The following is a 25,125-nucleotide window of genomic DNA, read 5'->3' as shown; positions in this document are numbered from 1 at the left end:
CCTCAGCTTTCAAGATGAAGCAAAAGCACCTTCTTATCCTCCCTCCCCTCAAGTAGGCAAACTGTGATTTCCTTTCTTTAGCTTTATCAGTAAACATCATTTATCTTTGGACAGCCATTCAACAAAGACAGTTATGGACTTCGTGAATAGCAGTGATAATGTCATCTTTGTACACAACACAATTCATCTCATCTCTCAAGTGATGGACAATATGGTCATGGCTTGCGGGGGTATACTGCCATTGCTTTCAGCTGCTACATCGGCTACAGTAAGGACTTAACTACTATGTAAAGTTGGTGTGAAAACATGACTTATGCATTCTTATTGATTAAAACTTGAATGTGGTTGTTACTGTACCTCATAGGTTCTGTAATTCAAAAGCAACAGAATCCTTTTATAATTACTTGAAAGGACCTTAGAATCTGTTCCAGGAATGAAGGGACTAAAAAGAATGTTTAATTATTAGGGACGAATGAGTTAGTAAAGAATATGACTGACAGTGTTTCACCTGTATGTATGCTTTTTTTTTAGATGAAATGATAAGGAAATCCCTCTGTTGAAGTAGATTTGTGAAAGCCTGGCTTTTTGTAAAATTTAGAAATCTGGGGAATGTATCTCATAAAACTGGATTTTTATCAGAATATAAATGTAAATGTCAAACTTTATTCCTTACAGCATGAGCTGGAGAATATTGAACCCACTCAAGGCCTTTCAATAGAAGCCTCTGTGACATTTTTGCAGAGACTAATCAGCCTTGTGGATGTTCTTATATTTGCAAGTTCTCTTGGCTTTACTGAAATTGAAGCTGAAAAAAATATGTCATCTGGAGGAATTCTGCGGCAGTGTCTCCGACTGGGTGAGCTGTTAAAACCCATTACTTAGGAACTTACTTAAAAAATTTTCAGTGATCCAGACATATTAAATTGAACATTTTCTTTTTCCCGTTGGTGGGAAAAAGTGTGCTAGGCAATTTGTCTTATGCTACTTTTCAACCTCCAAAGAGTGAAGGACTGTGTATGTACTGGCTATAGTAGTACTTGTGAAGGTAATAGATAGAGGAGGAGGACGTGTTTTGAAAATTCTGCATTGATTCTGGTCAGCATTACTTCTTCTCTGCCCCCCCTGCCCCAATCTCTTTTTGCTTTAAAGTAGTGCTTCTCAAATTTTAAGATGATTCATGCACATGGATCACCAAAGGATCTTGTTGAAATGCTGATTAGATTGTATAGGTCTGGGATGAGACCTAAAATTGCCTTTCTAGCAAGTCCCAGGTAATGTTGATGCTGCTTCTCTTACAAACACACTTGAGTAGCAAGGTTCTAAACTAGCATCATTCAAGTATAGCCTTTATCCAAATAAGCTGTGATAATTTGTTAAAGCAGTTAGTAAGATTATTAAATCTCTGTTCTTCTCCTGGAAGCAGTTCTTCCTTAGGTGAAAGTTAAAGTAAATCAAAAGAAGTTTTAGTGATATCTGAACTTCCTTAGGTGAAGAAGAAAATTTTTTCTCTATGCAGAAGGTGTCCTGTATCTAGTCGTAAATACTGAGACTTTGTTAATGATTTGCTTATTAAATGGAGAGAAGTAGGTGGAGAAACGGGGACCAAAAAATGGAAGCAAAATCTTTAGGAACCATGGCCATATGAAGACAAATTAGAAATAAGGCACCTATGAAAATATAATACCAACAGTGGAAAATCTAATTAGTTAATGAAGTATTTCCCCATATTTAGCGAGAATATCCGTTACATAAACAGATGCACTTAGATTTTTTTTGGTACAATAATTATTTTTACTCAAAATGCTATTCAAAGTACTTTTAAACTTAGGATGCTCTAAAGAACTTGGTATACTATTTTTAGGGAGTTTTAAAAAAATTTTAATTGAAAGAGATTGAAATGGTAAGCACAACAAAACAAAAGCTATCATTTATTGACTACTGTCATATGTCATTGCTGATTTTCACGAGTCACCAATCATTTTCTTCCAGACATTCATTCATTTGTATTTTCTTCCTTTTATTCATGAGGAAAATTGAGATCAAAGAAATTAGGAAATTTGCCAAAAATTTAAAAGCTATAAATTGGTAGAGCTGGAATTTGAATATAGTTTAACTAATGTTCCTACTCTTTCTGTTATAGGATACACCCTTAAACTTTATATCAGTAATATAATTAAAATATTTAGAACCCATTGCTTTTGTATATGCCATTTTTAAAACTTTTCCACTTTCCTAAAAAGAGTGCACTTTTGGAATTGAAAGTACAAGACTACACTAACAGTGCTTCACTATACTCAAGAAATATTAGATTCAGAAGCTAGGGGAATACTGTATCTCCCGCATTTTCATAACTGTAGAAGAAAATAAAGAAATAATTCAGTGTACTTCAGCACCACATGTTCTCCTTGTTCAGGATCACTTAATAGAATATGGTAAGCTTGGTAAACAGTCCAACTGTTTTTGTTTTTTTAAAATAATTAATTAATTAATTAATTTATGGCTGCGTTGGGTGTTCGTTGCTGCGTGTGGGCTTTTCTCTAGTTGTGGCGAGTGGGGGCTACTCTTCGATGCTGTGCGTGGGCTTCTCATGGTGATGGCTTCTCTTGTTGCAGGCTCTAGGCTTCAGTTGTTGTGGCACGCAGGTTCTAGAGTGCAGGCTCAGTAGTTGTGGTGCATGGGCTTAGTTGCTCCACGGCATGTGAGATCTTCCCACACCAGGGCTTGAACCCGCGTCCCCTGCATTGGCAGGAGGATTCTTAACCACTGTGCCACCAGGGAAGTCCCAGTCCAAATGTTTTGATCCCTGGTCTCCTCACTCCTGTTTTCCTGAAGTTGGGGTTGAGAAGGTAGGATGGCAACAGTAAGAATAAACTGTGCTACTGAGATTGATTGATACTAGGCATTCGAATGTGGTTTTTAACTTTGTAATGCAGACCCAAACTTGATTTTATGCAACCTGTGACAAAAGTAGTGGAAGAGTTATTTTCCTGGGCCTGACTCCAAATTTGACAGAGTTGTGTTCCATATTCTCTCTCCCTCCCTTCTTCACTGTGTTCCTTCCTTTTTCCCAACTGTTGTTGCTCCCTTTCAGCACCTTTCTCGATATTTTCCCTTTTCAATTCTGTGTGTGCTAGCCATATGATAGTCTGGTGGCAGTTAAGGTCGTTATCACTTAAGTTTGCTATTTTGTTCCTAATTTGCTCTCACTCTTGTTGAGACAAATACCTTCAGTGCTACCAAATTGGTTGGGAATTGAGATGATTACATGATATCAATCAATTCATAGTCAATTGTGTATTACCTAATTTGTTAACTTAAAATTCAAAATTAATTTCTAAATAACTTGAGTTAACTGCCTAAGTGAGATGTTTAGAGAGGTAATTTTAGACTGTATATTAATCACAATCTCTTTTTTGTCCCCCGCCTTTTAAACAGTTTTAATGAAAGCCAGTAAAAGGTAGATCCTATAAATATTCCTTTTAATGCTATACCCTCTCTCAGTCTCTATTAATATCATGCTGTAATGATAAAAATTTTAAGAAAAACATGCAAGTTTCTAGTTTAACTATTGTACTTTAATGAAGGTAATAGAAGGTTATTTTACCCTGGACTAGTTGATGGCAATGTGATTTACTTTCTACTTTCTTACACCTTTAAAAATACTGTAACTTACTCCATAGAAAATTATTTCAAGTAGCTTACGTGAGACCTAAGAAACAGTACAGTGTTTATTAAGGTTCCTGAACTGATTCTCTTTTAACAGTGGGCCCTAACAGAGTAGCTAACAAAGTCAGAAAACAAACAGTGGGTGATAAAGCCCAGGGACATTTTAGAAATTTGCTGAAGGTAATGTTTCAAATAAAATCTTACGTAACTCGTATAGGTGAGTTTTGTCAGTCTCATAATCTTAAATATAATTTTTTCTTGCCCAATTTTTTCCTTAAAATAAATTACAGTGTGTGCAGTGGCAGTAAGGAATTGCTTAGAGTGTCAACAGCATTCACAGCTGAAAACTAAAGGCAAAGCAGGAAAAGTCCAGAAAACAACACACAGCCTGATTCCCATGGGGAAATCTGCAGCAAAGGTAAGCGTACAGAATAATTAATTAAATAAAAAAGCATTCTCTTATTTTACGATTAAGATCTTAAATTTATTTGTTCATTTCAACATAAAGTTAAATAAATCTGACAGAGGTCCTAAAATAGTTATTTTAGTCTGTGGACATAACCTTCAAATATTTGTGTTTAAGTATACAGTAAAGATTTGCTTATACTTAATCTTGTCTGCTTTTCCAAATGTTTACTTTCCTTGTGTCCATGATACCTTTTCCTTAAGTATGTCAATTTGTGTTTCACGTACTTGGTGAGTTAGCATGCAGTTTCTTTTTTCCTTCATGACTCCCTTCTACACCCCCCACCCCCGTCCTGGCACCCAAAAAAAGAAGACAGAAAGAAGTAGGAAAATAAACTGGGAAAAACAACATTATAGCCTATGGAATACTGTGTTTATTTTTTAAAATGTCTGTGTAATGTATATATTTATATTTTTTTGTCTTAAATAGAGTCCGGTGGATATTGTAACTGGTGGTATATCTCCAGTAAGAGATTTTGACAGGCTCCTACAAGACATGGATATTAATCGACTTAGGGCAGTTGTCTTCAGAGACATAGTAAGTTACAGTATTTCTTTTACATATTCTCTTAGCTGATACATATTTCCTCTGAGGCCCAAAGTATTGAGAGTGAACACTCTTTGTGACATAAAATAGTCAGGTAGAAATAAGAAGGCCTAGATACCAGTTCTCTTGACAATGATTTTAGAATCTTAGAATATTAAAAATATTGTTTATATAAATGGAGCTAATATATCAGAGTATTGCTACCAAAAAGAATAACACATTATTACATAGTAAGCATTGTAAGTGCTTCATATGTTCTTATTCATTACAACAACTTCTTGAGTTGTGTACTTTGTAATTCCCATTTTATGAATGAGGAATTTGAAGCACAGAGAGCTTGGGTAACTTGTTCAAGCTAATGGAGCTAGTAAATGATAGGATTCTAACTCCAGAATCTGTGCTCTGAAAGTTATATATGATATAAAAATACACGATGAAATGTTGTGTGTGGTGTCTTAAATTTTTTAAAGATTAAAAATAGTTTTGTTTTAGCTAATTTTGATATATAATATGGCAGAATTTCATGAAGGAATTGTAAAGTCATACAAAAAAAGTATAAACATGAAAATAAAAATCACCAGGATTTGGAGTATTATCATTAATATTTATTGAACACTTACTGCGTGTTTAGTACTGGCTGCTCTATATTACATATACGTTTTTTAAAAATAAACTTTATAACTTCAATTTTTAACTTTCCCTTCTCTTTCTCCAGTGTTTTAGTCCTCTTTTGATTCTTCACTAAGCTTTATACAAGTATACAATTTGTTAATAGTAGTTATAGGTAATAATTATTAGCCATAACTAATAATTTATTTTGTATTAAGCATATAACTGGATGATTTATATGTATTATCTCATTTAATTCACAGAATAATCCTATGAGAAAGATAACAGTATTAGCTTAAATAGTCTGCTTAAAATCCTACAAGTAGTGAGAGTTAGAAGTGGATTAAGGACCTAGGGAGTCTGATTCTTGAAATTTTGACCTTAACCATTGTACTATAATGCCTCCCTGGATCTCAATTTTTTGCTTTTTGGTAGCTGTTATTATTCCTTTAATGAAGAAACCATCACTTTTGTTTTTTTAGAACCCACTGACTGTGGTCCACTTTGGAACCAAATATTGCTGCTTCCTTCTCTCCCCATTCTCTTTCCTTGAGCAGTTGTTGAGTCTATTGCCCCATAACTTTGTATTTCCTAGAATGAAGTTTCAAAATCTAGAATAGATGATGTAACTCTTTGGCTTAAAAAATTCTCTAATGGAAATGCAAATCAAAACTACAGTGAGGTAGCACCTCACAGAGGTCAGAATGGCCATCATCAAAAAATCTACAAACAATAAATGCTGGAGAGGGTGTAGAGAAAAGGGTAACCTCCTGCACTGTTGGTGGGAATGTAAATTGATACAGCCACTATAGAGAACAGTATGGAGGTTCCTCAAAAAACTAAAAATAGAACTACCATACAACCCAGCAATCCCACTACTGGGCATATACCCTGAGAAAACCATAATTCAAAAAGAGTCATGCAATGTTCATTGCAGCTCTGTTTACAATAGGAAGGACATGGAAGCAACCTAAGTGCCCATCGACAGATGAATGGATAAAGCAGATGTTGCACATATTATACAATGGAAGATTACTCAGCCATAAAAAGAAATGAAATTGAGTTATTTGTAGTGAGGTGGATGGACCTAGAGTCTGTCATACAGAGTGAAGTAAGTCAGAAAGAGAAAAGCAAACACCGTATGCTAACACATATATAAGGAATCTGAAAAAAAAAAAAAGGTTCTAATGAACCTAGGGGTAGGACAGGAATAAAAACGCAGACATAGAGCATGGACTTGAGGACACGGGGAGGGGGAAGGGTAAGCTGGGATGAAGTGAGAGGGTAGCATTGATATATATATATACACTACCAAATGTAAAATAGATAGCTAGTGGGAAGCAGCTGCATAGCACAGGGAGATCAGCTCGGTGCTTTGTGACCATTTAGAGGGGTGGGAAAGGGAGGGTAGGAGGGAGACGTAAGAGGGAGGGGATATGGGGAAATATGTATACATATAGCTGTATATGTTATACAGTAGATTCACTTTGTCATACAGTAGAAACTAACACAACATTGTAAAGCAACTATACTCCAATAAAGATGTTTAAAAAAAAAAAATTCCCTAATGGCTTCCCATAGCACTTAAAATGAAATCACAACTCCTCACCCTGGCTCTGTATGATTTGGCTCTTTGGCACTTTCTGATTGGTTATTATATCACGATATTTGGACAGAGAAATAGAGTGTCTCCTGTGTCTACCATGTTCATTTCTGAAAGTAACAAATAACTTTAATTTTTTGGGTAATTTTAAAAGTTATATAATCATCTTACAAGAATTTTAGAAAAGAGAAAAGACCATGTTTCCCAAACTACATCCCAGAGCCTCTCTAGCATAAGCAACTTTGAAGAAAAAGGAAATGACCTAAGACTGGGGCTATAAATAAATTATTACCTTGAGGTTAAAAGCTAAGGTTTTTAATCAGTCTAATCTGAGTTCAGATTTGCTTTTTCATTTACTATATGCCCTTAGGTAAATTACTTAACTTCTCTAGGCCTCATCTTATTTAAATGGGTTAATGAATATAGCACAGTGCCTGACTCACAGTAAGTATTCAATAAATGACAGCTGCAATTGAAAGTAAATTTGTTTCAAGAATTAGGACTTAAACATAAGGATCTATGGGATATTTTTTATTTGGGCACCGATCAGGCATACACTGTAAACTTCATACTGTAGTTAGTAAACACTGAACATATTAATGGGCTAAATAAAGATTAGATAGGTGTAAATAACTTATAAAAGATTAAGCAGACCAAGCAAGTTATTTGCCTGCATTTTTAATGTTGATACCATTCATAGCAGTTATTATAATAGATGGTTAATAAAAAAAGGAAAAATGTACATATATCTTTTCCATCAAGACTGATAAGGTCTTACACATGAACCTAAAAAGTACCATAGATTCTTGTTAGATTATACATACAATACGTCTAATAATCCTATCAAGTAGATATGTTCAGTAGACTCTGAGATCTCATTTTTTCTGTGAAATTGTGTCCAAAACTTGATATTTGTTAATTGTTAACCTTTAGTTTCATTTGTGCCAGTTGTTTCCATTTATTTATCTGCTAGGCAACCGTGTTCTTTGTTTCACTTATCCTAAATTTAGCTGCTACTTGAGGTACCTTTAGTTTTCACGATTTGCTGGAAGAATTTGAGTTTTTCCTTTAAATTAATTAAGTTCAAACCTATTTTGAAAAGTTATCAAAATTAGTGATGCGTACAGTGTTCCTTTGAAAATGGGGAATTTGACTAGGTGAACTGGTCATTGATGTACAGATATGTAAGTGATCTGTAGTGCTGAGATGAAGCCTGGGCCTCTTTAGAGGTCAGTCTAGTTTGTCCTTTTCTTTCTGGCAGACACTATATTTTCAATTGTGGACACTTGAGTGTGTTAAAATACTCTTGAGAATTTCTTTGGCATCCAGTTCTGTATCTGATAACGTCACTTTAAAAAATCTTGAATGTCTTTTAGGAAAATTGTTATTCTGATTTTTTAAAACATTTTAATTCTTATGGTTGGAAGTAAAAATAGTTGTTCATATATAGTGATAATTGCTATTTGATTAATCTTACAAAGTACATTAGGACATATCTCTTCAGATATAGTTAATTTAAAAAAACAAGCCGGCTTCTCTCTTTTCATGTTTCACAAGCATAAAACCTAATATTTACAGGCATTTTTCTGAGAGTATTTGCCTAATCTTTGCTCAGGTGAATTCATTACTGTTTTCTGCGTATATTGAAAGATTTGTGAACGTGTTTTCTATTTGAATGTTGTCATGTAGAGTAAGATTCAAACATGTTATTTAATAGTGGCATGATCAACTCCTTTTATTTTTCCCCAGGAGGATAGCAAACAAGCACAGTTTTTAGCCTTGGCAGTTGTATACTTTATCTCTGTTCTTATGGTCTCGAAGTACAGAGACATTTTGGAACCCCAAAATGAAAGGCATAGCCAGTCTTTTAAGGAAACTGGTAGTGAAAGCGGGAATTTATCACTCCCTGGTAAGTTTCTGTATTTTATTATCTGGCATCCAAAGTTCAAGTAAAACATTACCTACTTATGACAGTTAAAATATTGATTCTGGAATTTATGTATAAAGTGAGAGTATGTATTTAATTTTACTAATAACCAAATATTTTAAGTACCATGTAGTTAATTGCAATTGGGAGATGGTTTCTGTTCTTTAAGTGAGCCATCTATTTGAAAGATGAGAAAATGTTATTCTTTTTTTAAATAAATTTATTTATTTATTTATTTATTTTTGGCTGTGTTGGGTCTTCTTTGCTGCATGCGGGCTTTCTCTAGTTGCGGCGAGTGGGGGCTACTCTTTGTTGCAGCGCGCGGGCTTCTCGTTGCAGTGACTTCTCTTGTTGCGGAGCACGGGCTCTAGGCCTGCGGGCTTCAGTAGTTGTGGCTCGTGGGCTCTAGAGCGCAGGCTCAGTAGTTGTGGCGCACAGGCTTAGTTGCTCTGCGGCATGTGGGATCTTCCCTGACCAGGGCTCGAACCCATGTTCCCTGCATTGGCAGGCGGATTCTTAACCACTGAGCCACCACGGAAGCCCGAGAAAATGTTATTCTTTACAAATAAAATATTAAACATTTTTGTTTAACTCAGCATTTGTTGTGAAGAATAAATAACATATCCTCTTATGAGACAGATTTGTTAACAAATAACTGTAATAATTGGAGTTATAACATTAGCTGCCAGTTATAGAGAAGCAGGTATTGTAGTTATAGAAGTAGCTGCTACCCAACAGAGGTGATTTATTTATCCAATCAATATTCATTCAGTACCTCCTAGGTACTTGTTCATTATTAATGAACAAAAGAAAAAGAAGTCTACCCTCCTGGAGCTTGAATTCTAGTGAGAGGAAGTAGAAAATAAGTACAAGTAATAAATAAATTGTACAATATTGATTATTTTAGAAGGTGTTAAGTCCTAAGAAAAGAAAAATTGAATGGGGAAAATTATCAGGAATGACCAGGAGAAAGGGGGTATGGATTTTCACTCTAAGGAGAATGAGAAATTATTGGAGGGTTTTGAGTACAGGAGTTAGAATTGATGTATGTTTTTAAAAGTAACACTTGGGATTCTGTATTAAGAATACCCCCTACAGGGCAAGAAAAACCAATGTTTTAGTTATGTACTGCTGTGTTACACGTTACCTCAAAGCTAAAACAACTGTTTTAGTCTTGTTATCATGATTCCATGAATTTGATTCAGATAAGTCACAGTGGTAATGATTCATCCCTGCTCCAGATGTTGTTTGCTGGGGTTGGAAAGTCCGAAATGGCTTTTCTCCTCATTAATCTAGTGCCTCAGCTAGAATGGCTCCAAGAGCTAGGGCTGAATGACTGAAATGGCTAAGCTGGGGTTGTATGTGTGGGGCCTTGCTACTTGTTCTCAGCTGAATTCCTTGGTTTTACTCCATTAGTTTGGAGGTCCTCTGTCTCTTTATATGGTCTCTCTACATGTTCTCTCCAGCCAGGTAGCCAGATTGTTTACAGAGGTGTTCAGAGATTCTGAGAATGCACAAATTGCCAGATCTTAAGCTTGGGCGCAGAAGTAGCCCACTTCTACCACATTCGGTTGGTTACAGTGAGTCAGGCCCAGCCCAGACTCAATGACTTCTCAAGGGGGTGAATACCAGGAAGCATGGCCAATAGAACCATTAATGTAACAGTCTTAACATAGCCAGTTAGGAGGATATTGCAATAACCTAGGCAAGAGGTAATTTTGGGGATGGACTAGGGTGGTAGCTGTAGGGCTAGTGAGAAGCAGTCAGATTCTGGATATATTTTGATCGTGAGAAAACAGGATTTTAAAATATTAGCTGTGGATATGCAAAAGATGGAAGGTAGTCAAGAATGATTATAAGGTGCACTTGGATAGACTGAAGGTGAAACATACTAAGGGAAGAAGATAAGAAATAAAGTTTCCGACATGTTGAGTTTGCGATGTCTTTTAGACATATAAAAGAAGATGCAGAGTAGGCAGTTACATATAACAGTCTGAATTTTATTTATTTGTGTATTTATTTATTGAAATAGTGGCATTTAAAACTTTGAGAGTTAATGAGACCACTAAGGAAATAAATGTTGATAGAGAAGATAAAAGGATTAAGAACTGAGTGCTAAGTCCCTTCAAGTTAAGAAATCCAGGAGAAAAAGAAGTGAAGGAGGTAAGGAAGGAACAACAGTAAGGTAGTAGATGAAAAACCAGAAGAGCATGGTGTCCTGTAAGCCAAGTGAAAAAAGTGTTGTCACGTTGGAGAGAATAATCAGTTGCTGCTGCTATGTCAAGTGCTGTTAGGACGGAGAACTGACCCTTGGATTTAGCAAGATGGAGCATTTTTGTTGGAATGGAGTGAACACCTGATTGGAGGGAATGAAAATCAAGTAGAAAAGGTGATGCTCCCTGTTGAACTAGATTTTAAGGACCATTGAATTATTCAAGCATTTAGGAGTGGTAACAAGTGTTCTAGCAGTAGAAACCATGATTGAGATAGAGGTGATTATTGGTGTTGTAAAGTATTATGTGTTATGCCATGAGTAGCAGGAGATAAAGTTGGAGATGAATAGTCATCTGAAAAATACTTACTGACTACCTACTACTTGCCAGGCATTGTTGTAGGCCCAGGCATTGTCATAGGTGCTGGAGATGAAGTGTTAAAGAACGTAAATTCCCTGCCCTGATAAAGTTTACAACTTAGCCGACTCATATTATTGAAGAACCTTGTACTTTATCCTAAGGATTTTGGACTTTTTCTTATAGGCCAATGGCTTTCAACCTTGTGTTGCTACCCATTGGTATGTCATATTCACTTTGGGATTTTCTAAAATATTTTGTTATTATTTATTATTATTATTTTATTAAACCATCTAATTATTTACTGAGTACATTTTATAGATTATTTAATTTGTTTTTTACCTTTTAGAACATGCTGTATATTTCATAATTTAAAATAATTAGGACTGAGTGTACCTTTTTAAAATGAGTTGTAAATTTTTTTATTCATAGTTTTCTTCTTTTTCTGGGTCAGATATAGAAAACTCACCAGCAGCGTTCAGTCCATTAACTCCAGCATCCATGGAAGAATCTGAAAGTGCATCATCTGCTCGAAGGAGGGACTCAGGCATTGGGGAAGAAATGGCTACTGGTTTAGGAAGCAGCGTGGACGTAGCTCCTCCTGTTGCACCTCCAAGTGTCAGTGCAGGCCCAGATGCCATCAGTGAGGTGCTGTGCACTCTTTCTTCAGAAGTCAGTAAATCTCAGGAAACCAAAAGCGATGGAGAAAATGAATTGGATAACAAGGCTGCACCATCAGTTCCAGTTTCAAAAAATATCAACGTGAAGGACATTCTCCGAAGCTTGGTTAACATACCCGGAGATGGAGTCCCAGTGGATCCTGCCCTTCTGCCACCAGCCTGCCTTGGAGCTCTTGGTGATCTATCTGTTGAGCAACCTGTGCAGTTCAGATCTTTTGACAGGTACTGTAAATAGTCTTTAAATATATAAATGTAAGGATTTAAATATATAAATTATAAGGATTTAAAGGTTATAAATATATAAAGTTATAAATATATAAATTTATTGGAGTATAGTTGCTTTACAATGTTGTGTTAGTGTATACTGTACAGCAAAGTGAATCAGCTATAGGTATACATATATCCCCTCCTTTTTGGATTTCCTTCTCATTTAGGTCACCACGGAGCACTGAGTAGAGTTCCCTGTGCTATACAGTAGGTTCTCATTAGTTTATAAATATGTAAATCGTAAGGATTTAAAGATTAAACAAGAATTTAACTTTGTTAAATTTTGTAGCTTCAACATTAAAAAGGGATGTTTTGATATAGTTTTAAAAATTATAAGGATATTTTGTTGTATGGTTTGTATATCATTTCAAATTTTTATTTATCAACATAATTATTGATTGTTTAAGAATAATTTTAATATTACATTGGCAAGTTGTATATTAAATAATTTTTTTCTTCGTTTGTTGCAACTTAGAAATCACCTGTATTTACAAATGGTTACCTTTCATTCCTCTGCTGTGGGTACTGTGACAGCCTTTGTGAAAAAAAGTGGGAGTCTGTGGATTCCGACAGATTCAGGAATTCAACAAAGTGTTCAGAGTCTTGACAGCTTGAGAAAGCTGACTATAGATTCCTGACTTTGTTGGTTCTGCTCTCCTAAGAAACCTTTGGCCAATTTGCTTGAAAATTTTCTTTATATTAAATTTTCTGAAATTCTGCCTGTAAGACATGTATGTATCAGAGTTGTTAAGCATGTTCTTTTTCAAAAATCAGTATTTTTATCTGAAAACAATCTCTACCTTATAGAAAAGTTCCCAGTTAAAAGAAATTTTATTTTTCCTGAATCTGTTGAGGGAAAATTGATACAGTACTCCACCCCTTTTGAATATTTTATTGTATATTTTCTGCATAACCACAATACATTCATCAAAATAAGGAAATTAACATTGACATAATATTAATACTACCTTCAAATCTTGAAACACCTTTCAAGTTTTACTCATTTTCTCGGTAATGCTCTTTATAGTAGAAGGATTGAATTCAGACTTATGTGTTGTATTTTGTTGTGTCTCTTTATCCTCCTTCAATTTGGAAGAACAGTTCTTTAGTCTTTGCTTAAATGTAATGACCTCGACACTTCAGAAGATGAGCGCCCAGCTGTTTTGTATAATGTCCCTCAGTTTAGATTTGTCTAATTAGTGTCCTGGGGATTAGATTCAAGTTAAAGCGTCTTTGGAAGTAATATCACAGAAGTGATGCTGTTTCTTCCTGTTGTATTCTAACAAGTGGCACATGGTTTTATCTCATTACTGGTGATACTCATTCTGATCATTTATAAAAACGGTATTTTCTGGGTTTCTCCACTGTTAAGGTACTCCCTGGGAAGAGGGGTTTAGAAACTGTTATCCTCCTCATCAAATGAATTCAGTACATTCATCATATGGCCTTACGGTTTCATACTTTATAGAATGAATTATAATATTGTTGTTGTTTATATTGATGCTCAAATTGTCTCTGATTTGGCCAGTGGGATTTCCTTCCAGTTGGCTTCTGTTTTCTTTTGATATATCCTCATCATAATTTCCCTCTGTCTGGTTATTTATTTCTTTGTGTCTCCTGTTCTCTGTATTTCATCTCATCTCCTAGTTTTCTATTTCAGACTTGCTGGCACATTAGATATCCAAACTGGTTAAAAGTATTTATATAATTAAGATGCTGTGAAAGAACACAGGGAATATATAATTTTAATGGAAAATCTTTTTGCCATCATCCTGTATCATCTTACTCCCTCTACCTCTGTTTAAAGATTAGGTCAATGTCCTGGAATGATGAGATTGACAGAGTCTAAATTCCAGGTAAATAGCGCATTGGTATATGTCTAATGTGACATTATAGATATAGTGGCTGCTAGATTCAGATGTCTTTTTCTTTTTTCTTTTTTGTTAGGCTTTATAATATAGGAGTTAGAATATTGACTCTAGAAATCAGATGAAACTGTGTTTGAGTTCTGGCTCTATTACTTATTAGTGAATTTGGACAAATTACCTCATCCTCCTGAGCCTCAATTTCCTTATCCTTACACTGCACAATACTATACAGCTATTAAAGAGAAAAAAAGCAGAACAACAAGTACTGGTGTGAAATGATATTGAAGATATATTAATCTATAACACTTAGCATGAAGAAATCCAGAAATTTAAAAGATGATACCTAGTCTTAATGAGGGTATGAAGAAACACTTTTATATTGTTGAGAGGGCATATTGGTACAATTTATCTGAGGGAAAATTGGCAGTTAATTAAAATGTAAAATATGTAAACCTAATTATGTAAGTTTATACAGAAGATATATGCAAGTATAAAATGTTTTCTTTCTGCAAGAGGAATTTCATAATTAAGCTAATACCTATTGAGCTTTTACCCTTTGAAGGTGTATTAAAGTGCATTTTTTAGATAGATAGGTAGGTAGGTGGATAGATAGATACTGTTTTTATTCTTACTTTACAGATGATGAAACCTGAGGCACAGGGAAAGTAAATAAATGCCTTAAGCTTTTGCGCTAATAAATGGTGGAGCTACAATTTAAACCATGGCCAGTGGACTCTAAATCCTGTCATTTGGCTGTGCTATGCAAACGTAGTTGCCAATTTATTAAGAATTGGTTACATGTGTTGTTTCCTATGAATATAGTAAATACTGTGCAGCCACTAATGAGAGAAAAGCACAATTGATGTATTGATGTAAAATGATGTTGAAGATATATTATTAAATGGAAAAAGCAGAGGACAGTTTAGTTTGGAATTTATGATCTTTTGAAAAAATAGATATATATGTTCCCATATGCTTCAAAAAATTTATAACATACTGCAATGGCTATATTTTGAGGGTGAGAAGAGGTGTAAATGATTAGGTTTTTTCTAATAGTCACAGTTTTTATAAATTTGTTTAAATTTGTATTAATCTTAGATTGAATAGTGAGAATAACTTAAGGGTAGATTTTTACATTGAATAAATCTTACTAATATACTCAAAGTTGTTTCCTTATAAATTCCCCGAATTTCATGTATTTTGGGATTTATTTCTTTTTAAATAGCATAGAAATTGTCTATGCCTTAGTGATACCTTCAGTGAGTAGGTTACAAACTTATTTAGGAAACTGTGCACAGGGAATACATTTTAAAGGGGTTTATTGAAATAGGAAACAAAGGGGAATTTTGGTGATAGCATTTTTCAGGAGGTTATTTGGAACTTACATGTCTGGTATGCATTTAACATACTATCTGATGGCAAGCAAACTGCTCTGTTTTTCCCCCCTCTTTTTCTTAGCAAGAGACACCTTTTGAAAAACTATTTTCATGCAGCTTTAGACCAGAGGAATATCTTTGAGAATTTCAAAGCATCCTTCTGATCATGTATTTATCTCTGGAATGCTGTGTCAGAAATCACAACTCTCCTCATATCTTAAGAATTATCAACTTCCAAGCAGTAGCTGGAACGTTTAGAGTAACAGCTACATGAGTGGAACCTTGCTGAAAGGCTGCCAGGTTGTGGGCCTTTGTGGATGGCAAGGTGTTTGTGTTCATTCCCATGCCAAAATTCTTGCTCTTATCTAATTTGAAGATCCTCTCTGGTGATTAGCGGATGCCAGGGATTTATCTTGATAAAGTTCAAGGGCTTGTCTGGCTTTTCAGCTAGATCCTTAGGGACTAAAGTACTAGGCTTAAAATGCTCTTTTCTCCTTTAGTGAACTATTTGCATGTTAAAGAAAATAGCATTTATGTGAAAGTTTGTGATAATTCAAACTGATATAATTCTGAAATGGAACTTCTGAACCTTAGTGATCTGGAAGACATTGTTGCTTTCTGTCATTACTCAATAAAAAGAAATCTTTTAAAAGAGTATCCCTAGTTCAGGTAAGAAAAAAAAAGTCAACAGTGTTTACACTTTCTATCTCTGGAGGCTTAGGAAAATTACTTCTTTCTCATCTGTAAAATGGGGATAATAATACGTAGTACTTACCTCATGGGTTGTTATAAATATAAATAACATAATTCATATATGCCCTTAGCATAGTGCTCACAAATACTAATTATTCATTAAAGTTGGTGAGTATAAAGAAAAAAAGCAATAATATGTGAAATTTTATACTTTAATATTTGGTTTTTAATTGAAAGTTTGGAAAAATAGCTTATATAACTAAAAGACTTACCTGTCTTCCAAATTTTTTATGCCAAAAAAGTTTGAAGCGCTTTTTGTTAAAATTGATGGCTGATATTAAAAATTCAGTTATTTGTTTCTTGAAAATTAACAAGGATTTCAATTTGTCTTTTAAATAGAAACTTAAGCTGTAGCCTGAGAACAATGCCATTTTATTAAAACTTTAAGACATGCTTTACTAGTTTAGATTTACACTTTCATACATGATAAATATGATAGCTTAAAGATCCCCCTGTGTTGAAGATTTTAGTCTTGTACACAGAAATTTTATAATTTAACAATAGTAAAAACAGTTGGAATGAAAATATCCTGAAATCTGCCTACTGCTTAATGTCCTTTTAAGTGAATTTTTGTTACTGAATTTTCTTTGTGTTTATGTGGCCCAAAGCTAAAGTATTATTATGTTACTTCCTCAATGATGATTCGAATCAGTCATTGAATTTGGACATTGATTAATTTTATTTTTCTATTATGTACTAAGTACATAGCTGGGCTAAAGAATGCAATTTTTCCATTTCTGAGCGGATATATTTTTGTATTTTAGTAGTAGTAGTACATATATAATTTTATATCTTGGAAATCTTTATTGCCATTGCTTATAGATGATTATAATATAGAATTACCTTTAAATGTTAATATGATTGTGGTGCTGGTTGCTCAATTCTATGAACATTCTAAAAACCATTTAATTGTATACTGTACATGAATAAATTGTATGGAATGTGAATTATATCTCAATAAAACGTAAAGGTCAGTATGAGGAAACAGTTCAAATTAGAGGCTCTTGTTTAGATAAACCCAGAATTGTGGGACAGTTCTGCCATTTACCTTGGCAAGTTACTTTACCTTTCTGAGGTTTACTTTTTAAATTTTCTTAAATGGAGGTAATTTGTATGTTAGGATTGTTTTGTGAATTGAGTAATAATTCTTGGCATATTGTCAGTGCTTAATTGTAGCATTCATTAATAATTTATTAAGTTTATATAATAGGATCATGTAGAAGCACAAAGAATAGTGAACTCTGACTTGGCAATCTGGGGAGGCTTACCTTTGATCAAGGATTTGAAAGGTGAGAAGGAGGTTTGCTGGCAAGCAGGACTAAGAGGAAGGCGTCTTGGTAGAGAAATAGCACATACAGAGGACTGGAGTTGTGAAAGCATGTACATGCTCAGTTCAAGAACCATAACAGCATATTGCAGTAGTGTGTAAGGAGTGCTAGTTAAATGTAAATTCATATAGGAAGCCACACTTCAGATGTGTCAGGAATGAGAATATGTGAAAGATATTGGACAATAAATATTTACTGAACTGAAATAAAGTATAGCTATTATTCATGGTTGAAAACATTATTAATGGCAGTTGTTTAAAGGAATAGAAATGAGGTCAAGTTCTTTTGTTATCTTTTATTAACTGTGCCATCTTGGACAAATAGAGATTGTGCATATTATGGGACTATCTGTGGCAAACATTTTTTTTTTTGTTACCAGCTTTCCAACATTTTATTATGAAAATGTTCAAACATACAGAGAAGTTGCAAGAATTGTACACTGAACACCCAGAGACCCACCACTGAGATTCTGCAATTAGCCTTTAACTGTTTGCTTCATCATGCAGTTCTCCATATAGCCATCTCTCTATTCATCAGTCATTCTTATGTTCTTGATGCATTTCAGAGTAAGTCGCATACATCAGATCACTGCACTCAAACATTTCAGGCGCAGATCTCTAACCAGACATCAATACTGTTTTTAAGGTAAAATGTACGTACAACAACAGGCACACATTTTTAAGTGTGCCATTTGATGAGCTTTGACAAATTAAACACCTGTGTAACCTAAATTTCCAATCAAGATATCATCAGTCTTGAAAGTTCCTTCATGCTCCTTCTCAGCCAATGCCTGTCTCCACCCCCCACAGGCAATTATTCTATTTTTTTTTAAACAATAGATTAGTTTTGTCTTTTCTAGAACTTCATGTAAAAGGAAATACAAAATTTATGTTCCTCTGTATACGGCTTCCTTTACTCAACATAATGCTTTTGAGATTCATACGTGTTATGTTAATCAGTAGCTTGTATCTTTTTATTGCTGGATATTATTCCATTGTAAAAACACACCACCATATTTTTATTCATTTTTCTGCTTAAAGGATTCTGGGCTATTTCCAGTTCTTGGCTCTTATCAGTAAAGCTATCTGAATGTTATTGTACCTATTTTTTGTGGACTTCAGTTATCTGGAGGAAATTTCTAAGAGTGGAATTGCTGGTACATAGGGTAGGTTTATGGCTTAAGTTTCAAATATAGAAAAAGCAATTTCACTTTTCTAAATGTTAATTTCTATTGCTCCTATCAGTACTTGCCTATTGTATGAGTAAACTAAATCTTGCTAGTTCTTTCTTTTGTGAACAAATGTCAAAGTAAATTCTCCATATTCCGCCCCCCCCCGCCCCCGTCCCCCCAAAACAGGTTGCTAGGAAATAGGTAGCTAGAGATTTTCTTAAACAATAAGCTTGTAAATATTTGCCCCATGGTAGGTAATATACAAATTACATTTTTTATTGTTTTCTGAATGTGCTACCAGCACACGTATACACACACACACACACACACACACGCACGCACGCACGCACGCACGCACAGCGGGGGTCATCTACTCCCCCTAAAGTCAATAATCTTCATCCGATATAAGCTACCATGATTTAAGCACACCATTTTGGATTGAGGGCTCAGGTGGCTGTTGCTTCTATTTTTTAGTGTATAGTTAACATTGGCAGTCACCCTTATAATGATGTGACACCAGCTACCCCCAAGTACATTGAATAAGCCATGCCTAGCACAAGAGAACTTGATTTAATTGGCAACAGTGTTTGCTGTCACATGATAGGCACTGAAGTAAAACGAAACCTATTTCACTTTGTATTATCTCTTTTTGATGTAACAATAAAAACAATGTATTTTTAAAGTACTGGAATTATATAATTTTCACTGTTGAATACATATATTGGGATCAAGTATCTAAGTAACTTTATTTAGGAACTGAATACTTTAAAGCTGTTAAGGGAGTACTTGAAGCTTGCAGTTACAATATTGTCAACAAAAGATGTGATTAAATAAATTGAATGTTGAAGACTTTAGGCTTATGGTTAATACCAGGTAATTAAAAGTAAGCACTGCTGTGGGAGTGCATTATATATCAGCTGTCCTCTTTACCTCATTAACTGGGTTTTTGCATGTTTATGGAGCTAACTTCAATTAAAAATGCCTTTTAAGTTATGCCTATTAAGGTCTTTTAGTTACTATTTTGGTATAAAGTATTACACTTTAATTGAACTTGGTATATCGTAAATACCTGTGTTTGAGTAAGATGAACAAATTTGATTATTTGATATTTTTACATCTAGGTTTTATGCCTATGCATTGTTTTTTCTATGTAATATTATCATTAGACAGTCTTCGAGAGTTAAAAAGTAAAACTTTGGTTGTATACATGTTAAAAAATTGTTCATACCTGCATTTTCTTACCTTATAAGATTTCTAAGGTTTTATCATTTCAACTTAGTGGTGCTTTAAAATCCTTACAGAAACATGTTGAGTTTTCTGCTTCACTTCTGAGGTTAAGAAAAAGTTAATTAATTTTCCACTTGAATGCCAAATTCCTTTTTTCCTATATACCTTTGGTTATATTTTAAGGTGGATAATTAACGATGATCCTAAATTTAAAGAATATTGTAAATATAAATTGAAATGTTAAAATTGATTATTATATTTCTGTAGAACATTGTCTTGATTCTAAAAAAATGAAGTATAAATAACTGTGAACACCACTGAAGAGATTTCTTACTGAGAGTATATTCTAAGTTGTACATCAAAATAGAGATAAGAAAAAATTAGGAAAAAGAAGTTGGTTTCCTATTTTCTGTTTTGAAATTCATGTAATTAACTTGAGTGATCTTCTGTATTTTAAAATTTATTTACTTTATTACAGAAGTGTCATCGTGGCAACAAAAAAATCAGCAGTCTTACCTTCCACACTTACAAGTATACCTACCAATGCTGTCAGTGTGGTTTCTTCAGTAGATTCAGCCCAAGCCTCAGATGTGGTGGGAGAATCACCTGGTGAGTTTGTAATCAGCGATTTCAACAAAAAAGTTCTTAATCCCATTGCAAAGCTTAGGATTTTTGATTCAGTTAAGAAGTTTTGTTAGGCATATTTTAAATGATTATGCTTTTGTATTATGTTGTTGATTATTTGATGATTTTCTGAATAAATTTGAGTAATATGAAATAAATTAAATCAAGGATTTTAATACTTTCTCCACTTAAACATAGTAGTGTATGACGAATTGGATGCTGCTGGTTGGGTGGATGAATGAATGATAGATTTATTAAAATACTTTTTTCCTTTCCTTTCACTTGAGAAGATGTGTATAGATAGTGGTTAATATGAGAAAGTTTTGCTGACATTTGGTCTTTTAATCTGGTTATCAGTTGCCAAATATTTATGTGGTATCCAGTACTTTGCTTTCTCTTGCATAGTTTTTGAATTAGACACTTGGAATGCTGCCCTCAAGTCTATCATCATTCTAGCATTAGTCATAGTAGTTCAATAACTCTTACTACAATTTGATTTTTGCCCTGTCTCTCTCTCTCTATTCCTTCCAAATGTAAAAGCCTTTTGGTGCACATGTATGGGTGCAAGATCCTAAATCCCTAGGTGTTGATTGGAAGCTCAGTGATAATAGCAGGGGAACTTGAAGACTATGTGATATTAAAAAGACCAAATTAGGACAAAGGGAATATTATTTTATATAAGTAGTATTTTTCTAAGTGTTGTGCTATTTCATTTAAAAAAAAAAAAATCCCCCAAAGGATTCATTCTTTCTTGTTACTCTAGGATGAGATTAATGAAAAATAAAAGGAATTTTGAAGGAATAACTAGGTGGATTATGTTAAAATCAGAAATAATGTTTTTCCTTCATCTTTTGAGACATCTCAGGCCTCCTATCCAGTGTTCTACCTTTATTTGGTAAACTAGTATATCTCAGAGAGTTTTGCTGCTAACTTGATGTTTCTACTACCCAGTTGTCAGGGACATTTAATTTTTCCTTTCTGTGTACTATATATCATGTGTTCCAGAAACAAAGACTAGGATTTTTTTTTTTAATTTATTTATTTAAATTTATTTGGTTGCGGGTTTTAATTGTGGCATGCAGGCTCCTTAGTTGTGGCATGTGGGCTCCTTAGTTGTGGCATGCGAACTCTTAGTTGCGGCATGCATGTGGGATCTAGTTCCCTGACCAGGGATCGAACTTGGGCCCCCTGCATTGGGAGCGTGGAGTCTTAACCAGTGCGCCACCAGGGAAGTCCCGGGATTGTTTATTTCTTTTGTCTTCCCTGTTTTTCTTTTTCCTTTCATTGTAGTTATTTTATTTGTGCTAACAAAAACTTTTTTTTCAAAGTTTTAAATGTGATTAATTCTTTACAAATTTCTTAGTGTTAAGTGATAATAGAAAATGCTCACAGTAGGTTAAGTAAAAAAAAATTACATGCAGTACTTTACATGCTATGTAATCATAACTATGTGAAGTATGTATATACTTTTCATACATGGAAAAAGCAAGGAAATGTACTCTGAAGTTACTTGATTATCTCCATGAATTAATGGAAATTTTGATTTTCAAAATTTTTAATTTTAGTATATTTTCCAAAAATTTATCAGTAATCCTGTATTATTTTTATAATTAGGAAAAAATAGTTGTTGAAGAAAAATATCCACAAGGAAACCAAAAGCTGCAGTGGTAGTAGACAGTTTTGTGCTGCCTTGTTTTTTATTTTATTAAAACATTTAAAAAAATTAATAGACCTTATATTTTAGGTCAGTTTTAGGTTATAGAAAAATAGAAAGGAAAGTAGAGATTCCCATATATGCTCTCAACCTCACCCTCTCTGCATTTCTCTGTTGTTAACATCTTGCGATAGTGTGGTATATTTGTTACATTTTGTTTTTCATCATTCATTGTCTTAGTGAGAAACAATAAAGGAAAGTAAGTGTAGAACTCCAGCAAAATTTCCTCTTCTTTATTTTCTCCTTCTTTATTTCCTTCATTATTATACTCTGATACTTTTTTGTTTTTTTATTTTTTTACTTTGGAGAAGAAGCAATTTGGGGATCTATTTTGGGCTGGTTATGTAAATTTCTGTTCTTCCACCTCCATCCAAAGGCCTTAAAAAAAATCAACTGTGATTTTTCTAGAGGCGCCCCTGTTGGGAAAAAGGCAGATGTTACTAATATCTATGAAACTTTCTGCTGTCTTTTAAATTCAGTAATAGTGAATTCCTAATAACTTCCCAGAACATATGTAGTAAATTCAGAGGTTCACAGTACACTGAGTAAAATATTATCATTTTATTTTGAATATATTACCCTTTAATTTCAGTTTATGGGACAAGGTAAAGAGGATCCTCTGATTGCTTTTAAATATATTTTTCAAAATTCATGCAGTCTTTGTCTGACTTATTTCAATAAAGCCAGAAAAAATGTTAAACAAGTAAATAACATTGGTACAAGGGAAAGAAAAAAAAAATCATGCGGTATTCAGAAGAGATAAGAAACAGAAAGCTGATATATGAGTAATATTTGATATAAAACAGTATAACAAATTTCTTTCTGAAGCCATTGTATATTTTCCAGTAAATTCATTATAATGTAAAATACCCTGAAGAACCATATGCAGAATTACAAAATAATTTGCTATCTTGAAGACTATCGTATTTATTGGTAAAACCCCACAAAACCCTGTATCCAGCCCGTAATGTACCCTTTTCCCCCTCTTATTTAAATTTTGTATAATTTGTGGTGGTAGTGTTTCTCAGATAGTTCCTAGCTTTTTCCATTTTGGAGTAGAATTTGTAGTTCATTTCCTTTATCTAGCTCGCTTTATTTTAAAAAAAATTCATTCCTTTTTAAAAATGACTTAAGTCATTCTAAGTTGTTCTTGTGATGATGGTCTTTATTTTTGTCACTTGTTTTGACTTCCATACCTGACTTTTCCTTTCCTCTTCCTCTGTCACTAGGCTCTTGTTGTTACTTATATGGTGTCTCGATTTTAGTTTATTACTTCCATTCCATTGATTGCTGCCATGAACATTACTGCCTTGATAAGAAATCTAACCCAATTGAGTGTTTTCAGTCATCCTATTTCTTACTCTCCTACAGCACCATTTTTCGTGCTTTTGCCTACCATACTTGCCCTTGTAGTCTGTTCTCTTTTCACTTGGAATCCAAACAAATAGTTATCTCTCTGACATCAATATTTTTAGCTGATAGATTTTTGTTTTCTTTTTGGTAGATCTCTTGATTTAAGTTATTTGCCATTAAAAAAAATAGGCTATACAGTATATCAAAGCTTATTATGCTGCTTCTGGTTCAAGCAGGATTTGGAAAAAATGATTTGTGGATGAATTGATTGTTATTGTGATTACATGCTGAGCTGGGCAGTTTATTCTTGCAGATCTGGGTAAGTTAGGTATTCTTGGTTTGATCTTGGATTATTTTCTTTATATGAAAGTACAGTTAATATCTGTCTCTGTGGACCATAAACCTTTGTGTCTTGGGATGACTTCAGTTCTGAATTTTATAGTGAGTCAGCAACAAAAAGTGAACTGCTCATATTTAGTAATAGATTATTGGTTAATATAAAAATATACTTGCGAGTACATAGTAATTCACAAAAATGGGAACTTCCTTGGAAGAAACCATGTGAATAGAAAACATAAAATATGAGTTTTGTAACAGAAAAGTTTAAATTTTGGAAATTTTGATACCAAATGGGATTTCTGTGTTTTATGTGTGGCACAATTAAAGACAAACTAGGACTGGATCCCAGAAAAAGAATGAGAACTTGTCAACTTATGTGAGGTCAAAGATTTTTCTGTCAAAACATTACCACCCAAATAATTTTATAATTTTGTGAAAAAATTAAGGATTTGTAAATACATTTTATTTTTATTTATTTATTTATTTAAAAAATTTTATTTTTTATTCTTATTTTTGGCTGCGCTGGGCCTTTGTTGCTGTGCATGGGCTTTCTCTAGTTGCGGCGAGTGGGGGCTACTCTTTGTTGCGGTGCGTGGGCTTCTCATTGCAGTGGCTTCTCTTGTTGCGGAGCACGGGCTCTAGGTGCGCTGCCTTCAGTAGTTGTGGCATGTGGGCTCAGTAGTTGTGGCACGTGAGCTCTAGAGCGCAGGCTCAGTAGTTGTGGCGCACGGGCTTAGTTGCTCTAGGACATGTGAGATCTTCCTGGGCCCGGGCTCAAACTCTTGCCCGCTGCATTGGCAGGCGGATTCTTAACCACTGTGCCACCAGGGAAGCCCTGTAAATACATTTTAAAACAGTGTACATTATTAAAACTATGATCGGTATTCAAGTTTGACTCTCATACAAATTTCAGATTTTAGTTTGAATAATGTTTCTTAGCTTTTGTAGCATTTTATTAGCAAAGAAGTGTAATATAATAATAATGGAAAACATTTCATAAGAAGTGGTAAAAGATTCATCAGAAAAAACAAGGTTTGC

At 34.1% G+C, this 25,125-nt stretch overlaps 1 protein-coding gene across 4 annotated transcripts in view; it reads left to right on the top strand.

Annotated features, from left to right (window-relative positions):
• LRBA (LPS responsive beige-like anchor protein) overlaps positions 1-25,125 on the top strand; it is a 736,878-nt gene that overhangs the window by 168,983 nt on the left and 542,770 nt on the right. For all 4 annotated transcript variants that reach the window (XM_082463287.1, XM_082463288.1, XM_082463286.1 and 1 more), the window contains exons 25-31: positions 115-268; positions 676-856; positions 3,957-4,084; positions 4,562-4,669; positions 8,640-8,799; positions 11,842-12,289; positions 20,536-20,666. In XM_082463287.1, coding sequence (XP_082319413.1) covers positions 115-268; positions 676-856; positions 3,957-4,084; positions 4,562-4,669; positions 8,640-8,799; positions 11,842-12,289; positions 20,536-20,666 — 1,310 coding nt within the window. The remainder of the gene's footprint in view (positions 1-114; positions 269-675; positions 857-3,956; positions 4,085-4,561; positions 4,670-8,639; positions 8,800-11,841; positions 12,290-20,535; positions 20,667-25,125) is intronic.

The sequence above is a fragment of the Balaenoptera physalus genome (assembly GCF_965194825.1).
Source record: "Balaenoptera physalus genome assembly, chromosome: 5".
NCBI classification, from domain to species: domain Eukaryota; kingdom Metazoa; phylum Chordata; class Mammalia; order Artiodactyla; family Balaenopteridae; genus Balaenoptera; species Balaenoptera physalus.
The sequence above is the reverse complement of the archived record's forward strand: the minus strand, read 5'-3'. Positions and strand labels throughout refer to the sequence as shown.